The sequence below is a fragment of the Montipora foliosa genome, chromosome 13 (genome assembly GCF_036669935.1).
Source record: "Montipora foliosa isolate CH-2021 chromosome 13, ASM3666993v2, whole genome shotgun sequence".
In the NCBI taxonomy this organism is placed as follows: Eukaryota; Metazoa; Cnidaria; class Anthozoa; order Scleractinia; family Acroporidae; genus Montipora; species Montipora foliosa.
In genome coordinates this window covers 28,915,323-28,925,322 of record NC_090881.1, presented here as the reverse complement: position 1 = coordinate 28,925,322, position 10,000 = coordinate 28,915,323, and the positions used below count along the sequence as shown (strand labels likewise).

Below are 10,000 nucleotides of genomic sequence, written 5' to 3'. Positions count from 1 at the left end.
TGACCCTTCTGTAATACCTATGAAATTCAGATGTTAATCTCATTATCTGTAATGCCAGTGGATTGGTGCATTTGGGTAACTTTTCCTCAGCCACACTCAAAGGTACAGCTTCTCCTGTATCAAGATTCTTCACCATGACCTGCTCCAAAATTTCCTTCAAGCGGAAAAAAAGACAATTAGCATTCATGCTGAATTCTTAAGGTAAAACATCTACACAAAACCCTTGCCCCATTTTTATAAATTCTTCAAGACATGTATTAAAAAGTGACTCGTAAAGACCGGCCAGCAAGCCTCCCTGAAAGATCTAATTTGAAGAACATAAACAAAAAGAATTAATGTGTTGTAATTTTATTATAGATGAAATTGACAATGGTTTGGAATATCATACCTGGGGGGAATTTCATCCTCCAGATGGGTGTGGTTCTGAGAGGACTATTGTTGGTGACTGACAACCTCAGAATCAAGTGAGAGTGTCGTCAGTCATTCATATCAATTCTCTGGTATTTAAACTGACTGGTAAGCAATAAATCAAATTTTGTTGTCGGTTGCCTGTCAGAAGAGACATGATGTTGATGGTTGTGAAGACTGTGGAGTTTTCTCTGGGATTTAACTCAGAGAAAACTCCACTAAAACATTGCCAACAGCCACAGTGTACCTTCTGAATGACCCTGACCTTAGTGAGCTTACGCAAAAACGATGACGACAGCTACGAGAACGACACAAAACAATGGATTTAATGAGCAAAAACAGTAGCTCTGCACACCCTGCATGTGCGTTTTGCACTTTGGTTCATTTCTTTGTCGTCCTCGTCCTGACAACGACGTGGCTGCGAGAACCTGACGAAACATTTTAAACTTTTTCCAAAACAACCACACCATTCATGCCAATTTTATTCCTGCACTGTTGATACACACTTTACATTCCGAACAACTTGGGGTTATAACGAATTTATTGCAGTAACAGGAAATAACACTTTTAGATGCTGTTCTCGCTGGCGGTGTTGTCTTCACAGCCATTAATACCATGGCTCACCTGACAGACAGGTACACCAATAACATCATTTTTTGCTGACTAATGAACTCACAGACCAGAGTACAAGTATTTAACCCATTGACTCTCCAGGTGCACTTGGACACCCCCAGTTGACGAGTAAAATCGTCTGGCGTTAGACAGAGTAAAATCTATTAAGACTCACTCTTAGGAGTCAAAGGGCTAAACAATAATTGATTGACAAAACTCTCATTTGGATTTCAAGAAGACTTCTGCTCAAGTTGCCAAAACATCAGTCACCCAGCAACATTCCTCCTTGACAGGGTAACACTCAACTGGAGGGTCAAGATTAATTCCACCAAAAATCATTGCCAACATCGTACATTATCCTCAACTTTCTTGGCAAGACCTTTGGAGAAACATCAAAGATCTTTAAAAGATCCTAATCTTGCAGAATGTTTAGGAGGTCAGTAAAATTAACCACTCACTATGTCAGAGAGAGGTCTTCCAGAAGCTGATCGATATCGAACAAGTCCATGATGTGATCCGTATGCTTGATGCTGAATAGAATGTGTACTTGCAACAGATGTGAATGAACTTGCTTTCTCATAAATTCCATTTGATATACTGCTTGCAACACTAGCATAACTATCAGAATTGGAGCTGCCAAGGGAGGCAAAACTGCCTGACTTCAGTCTTGTATCTAAATTTAAAGCTGTTATCACTTCTGTAGAACTTGCTTTATCCAAAACTGTCCTCATTTCTTTGTTGTTAACATCAACTTGAATGCTAGGATCATCATTGCTATTTCCACTGGCTTCTTCTTCAAGTTCCTTTACAGTACTATTTTCAAAGGTTGCTTTTGAAAACTCCTCAACAGTACTAGTTGGTCTGTTTTCTGTTGGTGTTGTAACTGCAGAGTCAGGACCTGGACTTTCTGATGTTGGTGGCATTGCTGCATTTTCCTGTTGAGAAGACGTCAGTTTGATATTGTAAGAGCAACAGGCAAAAAGTAAGACACCAATGATACGTCATACTGTAATGAAACTCTGTAGGCTAATGAGTAATCTCATGGTAAGGAGAGTCCAGGTTTGATTCACATAACTTAATGATGATGATAATCATGCTGAGAAATTTCTAACAAATCCTTTTGTTTGAACTTGAAGCACATTGAATTGCTTACTTAATTCTAACCTGCGTGTCCCTTGCACTTTTTTTATTCTTTCTTTTTCGTCGTGGTGGAGCCACTGGTGGTGTGTTTTCATGTTCTATACTTTCCACAACATCAGCAATAATCTGACTGGCATTTGAACATGTCCTGGGATCTGACAGATCTGTTGTCTTCGCAGAGCTTTCTCCTGATTTTCCCGGATCACTGACAGGGCCTGCTAAAGATGATTGCCCACCCTTTAACTCGTTTTCAGCAGAATGAGTTCTACTTTTTTCATCATTGTCTTTTGAGGTCTCTGCTACAAAAGCAACATCTTTTGCATCACTATGACAACTGCTGTTGCTAAAATTGCTTTCAGATGCATCTTCTAGTTTACATTCATCTGTGTCTTGACTTTTAGCTTTTGTAGTACACCTATCTTGTTGAGTACTGGCCTCATTGCTTTCACAGACTGTTGAGTTAGTTTTGCATTTCTTCGTGTTCTCACACATAGAACCTCCAGTTTCATGTTCATTATTCTCAACACTGCAGACAGTCTGAAAAGTAATAAAAATGAAATTTATGTTTTAAATTTGAGAAAAAAAGAAATCAATCATTCACAATCCTAAAAGGCCACAATAAAACCCATCAGCAAAATCAGATGTTCCATCATGCAACTTTTCACATCACTTGTTGGGCTATAAAATGTGGCTACAGTTGCATGTGTACAACTCATGGCCATAGATGTTGCAATGGCATAGGAAAGCAATAATTTTCTTATCAAAGCAAATTACTGAGAATTTCCCTTTCACACACAAAATTAGGGCAAGGAAAAAGCCTTGCACCTCTTTTACCACCATTAAATTGTCAGTTAACTTAAAATTTTTTATATTTCATTCACAAAGACACAGAAAAAACACTTCGCATTCACGTTGCACCCAAGGTTACACTGGGTTACAGCACGGGTGCGGATTGACACCTATAACAAAAATAATACAAAATACCGTAAAATTGTACCCAACTGATGTTATTTTTCATAGGAAATGCTCATATGAAAATGGTCCTTGGATTCCAACTGAAAAGTTTGATTGAGTAGATGCATGTACGCACCGGCCTGAACACACAAAAGCTTACCTTCTGTACAATATCCAATTCCTTCGGTTCACTGCAGAGAAGAAATTGAATTAAAGATGTCAAAATTTCTCCAAAACAAAATCATGACAAAAATGGAAATCAGCAGCTTATTGACAGTAGAATGCCAGCCATGAAATTTGTGAGAAAAGAACAAGCCGTGAAGTATGAAATGACTTTTGCAATACAGTAACGTTAATATCAAAAATCTTAACAGGGAATAGTGGATGGCTCTTAAGATAAAATCATTGTTATTATCATCAAAAGAAAAATATTCTAAGCGCCACCAGTAGAAAAAATTGCATAAATAAGCAAATAAATCCACCCTAAGAAATTCACTTGCTCACCTCAAATCCCCAACAAAATTGAGCTTATCGGGGGCATCGAAAAACTCGTTGTCTGAATCACTTTCACTTTGCATCCTTCTGCTATTAAAGGAAGCAAATGGAAGTGTGGCGACTAAATTTTAATGTACCTGTCAGAAAACAACATTCAGATTTTGCAAAAAGAAAAATAATTATTTTTAAAACTTCGCCATCTTTGAACCTCGCCTCTTACCCAGAACACTTAGCTGTCAGAAGCTGTCAGTTGTCACCGGAAAAAAACATTACAAAAAGAAATTTGATTGGCTTAATGTCAGAAATGTCTTTCGGGGTTGTTTTCATTCGCAACCTTCTAAAAAGGCAGCGTTCGTTAGAAAAAAAACACGCATCAAATGAAATCTATTTTTCTTGGCTAAATCCGTAAGAAGCTGTCACGCGTTGTATTGCGTTAGCGGAATGAATTCGTCTTGAATGTTGACCCCCCAGGGGACTCCAGGGCAAGTATGCTGACGTCTCAGATTGCCCGTAATTGGTTAATAGAAAAAGCACCAATCAGCTTCAAGAACAGTATAAATACAACTTGTGCGGCTCTTGTGCATCCCACATCATTTATGTAGTGCGGCTTCTTACCTGGAAGAAATCTCCAGACATGTAGCTTCCACCCTCTTTTCCATTGGAGAGATTACTCTTGACTCTTCAACACAAGAAGTAGACGAAATGTCCACGATTCAAAGGTTAAAGAGCTTTCATTTCCTTTCCTTTAAGTTAATGGCATCTGCCTGTGCATGACGTTAAATTGACACGGTAAAACAATTCTGTGCGAATTATAAAAACGCCCCATGAAATTTTTCTGTCTGTTATTTTTCTGTCAATAGGTTAATTTAAAAACAGTCGCTGAAAAGATTAAAATGCTTTGGAACTCATGTGCGCATTTATATATATATAAATATATATATTTAGTTTTGCATTAATTAAGAGCTGGTTTGTCACCAGGGGTAAGTTCTATCAGCTTAATACTGGGATCTATACAGTTGTATGGGGTTTTTTCATGTTAAATTTTGTCATACATGTAGCTTTATATCCATTAATAAAGCAAGGGAAGAAAATTTAAATTGCTGAGAAATGTCTTCCTGTTTTGAACTTGACTCTTTATTTGGGTTACAGAAATTTATACACACCCCCTCAGGGCAAAGTTGAATTCTGAAGGGGTTGGGTTCAAGAATCTATATAGATATTTGGTACCAGCAGCCTTAATATTTTATCCATAAGGAACAAAGTATAGGATTGGACTCTAAGGTGCTCTTCACATGATCCGAGATGAAATTGGTTTCAGTTCATAATTGGCAGCTTTCAGCTGGTGTGCTTTCCGAGACAAAAAATGTGAAAAATTTGTGATACAACCATTCAGGTGTGAAATCTAACGAACAAGCCTGGCAAGAATTTCTCACTTTTCGATCTTTATTTAAGCAACCTCAAATTTCTTTTGACTTTACGCTAACTGTCAAATGAAACTATTCCAAGCTTCATTATTGAAGAAAAGACAAGTAAAAACTTCATAATGTGACTGTTATATCACAAAAATGCATTGTACTATTTTCCTCCTGGTAATCAGTAACTCTAGATGTCATTGGTCAACTTATTTGTGATGTTATTGCTTGATTGTCAGTTGAGCCTACTTGTAATTGGCTGTAAAAACGAAACAGTGATTGGTGCATTTCGATCTGTCTATAGGTCTAAGTCTGTATGAATATCATAGAATGGGTGGGGCAGTACTGGGATAGACTTAAGGCGAAAATACACTGGCAAAAAAGTAAGAAGAATCCAAGCCTTGCATATGCTCTACTGCTAAAATTTGGTTTCCTTCTCTTCATTTTTTTCAGTCCATTAGCTTTGGGTAGAACTTTGATGCACAAAATTGGCTAAAGAAAGCATTGAGTTTTTGAAGGGGTCATTTTGAAGTTACAAAAACAAGAAACACATTCAGGAATCTGACACAAAAAGGTTGACCAAATTTTGAGGTTAAGGATGTGCCTACTATTGTTATTGCGCATATGTTCTGCGCATCTCGAGATACTCGGATTTCCTATCGGCGGTGCTTATCAATACAGGGATGTTTTTGCGCGGTTAAAAACTATTAGGAGAAAGCAGAACTTAGCAAGTGCTCTTGGTATTGAAAAAGAAAATTGGGGGTAACCATGCATTTTTCAGAGCTTATTAAGCTTCAATTTGGAAAAGAACGCCATACATTGCTTTGTATTTTATAGCTTTTTACAAATATTGTTGATTAATTATCTTTGAAAAATGCGTAGTTACCCCCAATTTTTTTTTTTTTGGATTTCAATAACTCTTTTTAAGATCTGCTTTTCCTGCATATTCAGTAAATCGCGCAAAAATACCTTTGAATTAGTAGGCACCATCCTTAATAGGCCATTTTACAGTTGTTTAATTTGCTGAGTGAACTTGGCTATGAATGGCTGTGAGGCTGACATTGCATTTATACTGATTTTATCAAGTAAATTGTGTCGTTGTAATTCTAATTATTACTCTATGTTACCATTAAAAACCTTTCATACGACAAGAGCTACTGAAATTTAAATTGACCAATCAGAATGCAGTGAGCAGGAAAAACTGTGCTGTCCAAAATTAAAGGGCCAGAAACCCCTTTAAAAGATTTTGTGGCAACTTTTTTGTCAACACACTTTGGCACCAAAACTGGGTTGCCAGCGAGCAGCAATTTGAACGTCAGCTGTTGTGCTTTGGCTGTTATTTGAGCTTTTTTCTAACTAATTTAAGACAAATTCAGTCCAGTATTTCGAATAAAGTGTAAGAAGAAGTCAAAGCTGTATTGATAATGTATTTATTTGCGTTAATTTGGGAAAAAAGACTTTGGTAGATCAACAACAACGTTCTTTAATATGCACAGAAGTGCACCGTTTCTGGTGAAAGGGCAAAGGATTGACAGGATAGCACAATTTTGACTGCTGCACGCACTGCGGGCGGGCGCAGGTTCCACATGCAGGGAAAGCACAAAGGTTTGTATCAAAATAGGGTCACTGGCAAACTCGCTTCCACTCTAAGGCCAGGTAACTAAGCTACAAATGACTGTAAAATAAAATGGCCTATTCTGCAAGTTAAGCCTGTTGAGACAGGGGTGGTGGAGTACATTTGAAAGTGGGGGGAGGGGGGGGGGCAGGGTTTGGTATGGATCGCAGAAATGAGGGGAGGGGGGGAGACTGGTCTAACCCTAACCTTAACTCCCCAGGCCCTGACCCTCTCCACGGCCCCTGTGAGGTGACTCTGGTTGAGCCATAGACTCTGTAGAAGGGAAATGAATCATCATTTGGGATACTTTTGTTGTTTCATAGTCCAGTGGATGAATATGGCTTCCATCGGCCTGATGACTTTGACTACTCTAGCTATGAAGAATTTATGTCCAGTTATGTGAGGGTTCTTGCAAGGAGGGCTTCAAGATGGAACAGCTTTATGAAAGGCTTGCATAAAGTGAGAAAGACAAGAAGAGGTTAGAAATGACTTGTCTTTAAGGTTAATATCAGATTAATTATTAGCTGGAGGAGGGTATAGTATTTTGGTGTTTAGTATTATTTTTCTGATGATACAGTATTTGAAATAAATGAGCAGACGTTTCAGCACAGCCCCATGGGAAGCGAAGTTATTATTGAGTTCCAGAGTGCTAAATACCATTAATGTAGGATTACCACAACTACAATCCAATATCCATAGCACTCATAGCCACCCCCTCCCTTCAGAAATAATCAGAGAAGATTCATTCTAAAGGGAGAGGGTGGCTGTACACAGGCTACTTTTTAAATAAATGAAGGGGTAGTTTCTAAAGAAACTGTGGTGCTGCGTCGGTGGTGAAGTAGTATACAAAAATTTGGTTTATCAACGGAGTTGATAATGTAAATTGGCCACTGTACAGAGATTCTAAAAGCTGACGTTTCGAGCGTTAGCCCTTCGTCAGAGCGAATCCAATCCTAGGGTTAGGGTTAGGATTCGCTCTGACGAAGGGCTAACGCTCGAAACGTCAGCTTTTAGAATCTCTGTACGGTGGCCAATTTACATTATCAACTCCGTTGATAAACCAAATTTTTGTATACTTTTTAAATAATTATTGAAAATGACCTCTGCTGAAAATATTCTATAAACAAACAGAAATGGAAACGTTAATACTTTTAAAGGGAAATGTTTTGCTAAAAAGGTATTGCACAATTCTTCAGTTATGCAAGGCATTCATGTCATATGCCATTGTGTTTTCAGCAAAGAGATTTGTCAGGAAAGGAATTCCTTCAGAGCTTCGAGCTCAGGTACCTTTCTTTACTCCTTCTTTCTGAGAAAGCAAGTAAGCCTCTCTTCTTCTTCTTTTTTTTTTTTTTTACAGCTTTATTGGGTACTCCTCCTTTAACGTACAATATAAATTTATAATACAACACAAGGGAAAAAAATGATATTAAGGATGGTGCCTACTTTTGTTATTGCGCATACGTTCTACGCATCTCGAGATACTCGGATTTCCTATCGGTGATGCTTACTAATACAGGGATTTTTTTGCGCAGTTTAAAACTATCCGAAGAAAGTTGATCTTAGTAAGTTATCTTGGTATCCAAAAAGAAAATTGGGGGTAACCATTCATTTTTGAGAGATAATTAATTTTAAGCTTCAATTTGAGAAAGAACGCCATACATTGCTTTGTATTTTAAAGCTTTTTACAAATATTATTCATCAATTATCTTTGAAAAATGCGTAGTTACCCCCAATTTTCTTTTTGGATTTCAATAACACTTGTTAAGATCTGCATTTCCTGCATAACCACACACCAGGGCAAAAATATCTTTAATTAGTAGGCACCGTCCTTAATAATAATAATAATAATGATAAAGAAAAGAAATAAAGAAAAGAAAAGAAGCAAAACCCAAAAGGGGTAGGTGCAACAGGACTAACGTCCCATGCGAGGCACCCTTCCCCCCCCCCCCCCCCTAGATTAAAACCTAGGTTAAAATCAAATAAAATGAGTACTCAAACATTCAACAAAAAGTAAAATAAATTACGAGTGGCATGGGCACGTAGGGACTAGAGGCCACGTGCAGGGGTAATTCTTATTGATTCTTTTAATTTACCACTGATTTTTGCCCTATTCTCTACTTACACAAATCCCATGATACACCTCTTTTACCCCCAAAAAATTTGTATAGGCATTGTTTTCTATTTCTCTTGGGACATCTTTATGTCCAAGGAGAAATTGCAAACAATTATGCAAAACGTTTGGGGGTAAAAGAGGTGTATTGTTGGATTTGTGCAAGTAGAAAATGGTAACTACAACTAGATTTTTATTACCAATTGTACATGTTTTTTTTTAATCCTGTACATGTTTCTTGTGTCACAACGACAATGATGATCATAGTAATTATGATGATGTGCCCTTGGAGTAGACGTGATTTAGAAAACTGGCTTACTGGGTTCAGCCTGTCGCTATTTGTAAAAACCGGCAGGTCTAAAACACAGGTCACTCATTGCAGGTCATTGTTTTACCTTTTGAAAAGTAACCAAAACCTTCAATTTGGCTAACCCTTGGCCTAAGGTTGGTTTTTAGGCCTAGGGTTAGGGTTCTTGTAATTTAGCGATATGCTTTTATTATTATTATTATTATTATTGCTGGTTCCTAACATGGGCTATCTTACATTGCTTCTTTCACAAATTGTTTAGGTGTGGGTCGACATAAGTGGAGCTAGAAAGAAAATGAAACTAAATCCTGGAGTCTACCAGCAACTAACAGCAAACCAGCAGCTGGATGAACAAACTATGCACAGTATTGGGACTGGTACGGGCTGCATAGTATTACTGCCAATAAAGAATTGTTTGGATGCTTAATTAATATCAGTATGTTCTTAAGTTTCATTGAGTCAAAACCATGCCTTACCACTTAATATTTGCTTGAACAAGAAGCTCTTCTCCCTACATTGATTCTAAAATAGGTTCTGGTGATAGAATGAGATTGCAGTTGCCAGTTACCATTGCAATAAATAATATTGTTATTATGTCACTTCAAGTTACATACATAGATGTCTTTTGTAAAATTAATAGAGCGCACCATAATTATGTCACTAGCTATATATAGGCACATCCATCCTGTTTCTTACTCACTATGGCAAAAGAAGGCATTAATAAAAAAGTTTGGTTTTATCAACGGAGTTGATAATGTAAATTGGCCACCGTACAGAGATTCTAAAAGCTGACGTTTCGAGCGTTAGCCCTTTGGATTCGCTCTGACGAAGGGCTAACGCTCGAAACGTCAGCTTTTAGAATCTCTGTACGGTGGCCAATTTACATTATCAACTCCGTTGATAAAACCAAATTTTTGTATACTACTTCCCCACCGACGCAGCACCAC

At 37.7% G+C, this 10,000-nt stretch overlaps 2 protein-coding genes across 2 annotated transcripts in view; one reads left to right on the top strand and one right to left on the bottom strand.

The window, feature by feature from the left end:
• LOC137982722 (WD repeat-containing protein 44-like) overlaps positions 1 to 3,837 on the bottom strand; it is an 18,915-nt gene extending 15,078 nt beyond the window's left edge. The window contains exons 1-5 of the mRNA XM_068829860.1: positions 3,619 to 3,837; positions 3,275 to 3,305; positions 2,185 to 2,697; positions 1,479 to 1,955; positions 18 to 154 (exon numbers count right to left, since the gene is read on the bottom strand). Of these exons, the coding sequence (XP_068685961.1) occupies positions 18 to 154; positions 1,479 to 1,955; positions 2,185 to 2,697; positions 3,275 to 3,305; positions 3,619 to 3,692 (1,232 nt within the window). The 5' untranslated portion in view covers positions 3,693 to 3,837. The remainder of the gene's footprint in view (positions 1 to 17; positions 155 to 1,478; positions 1,956 to 2,184; positions 2,698 to 3,274; positions 3,306 to 3,618) is intronic.
• A 317-nt stretch (positions 3,838 to 4,154) lies between these two features.
• LOC137983968 (growth hormone-regulated TBC protein 1-A-like) overlaps positions 4,155 to 10,000 on the top strand; it is a 16,128-nt gene continuing 10,282 nt past the window's right edge. Inside the window, exons 1-4 of the mRNA XM_068831125.1 lie at positions 4,155 to 4,328; positions 6,960 to 7,114; positions 7,873 to 7,919; positions 9,316 to 9,430. Coding sequence (XP_068687226.1) covers positions 4,312 to 4,328; positions 6,960 to 7,114; positions 7,873 to 7,919; positions 9,316 to 9,430 — 334 coding nt within the window. The 5' untranslated portion in view covers positions 4,155 to 4,311. The remainder of the gene's footprint in view (positions 4,329 to 6,959; positions 7,115 to 7,872; positions 7,920 to 9,315; positions 9,431 to 10,000) is intronic.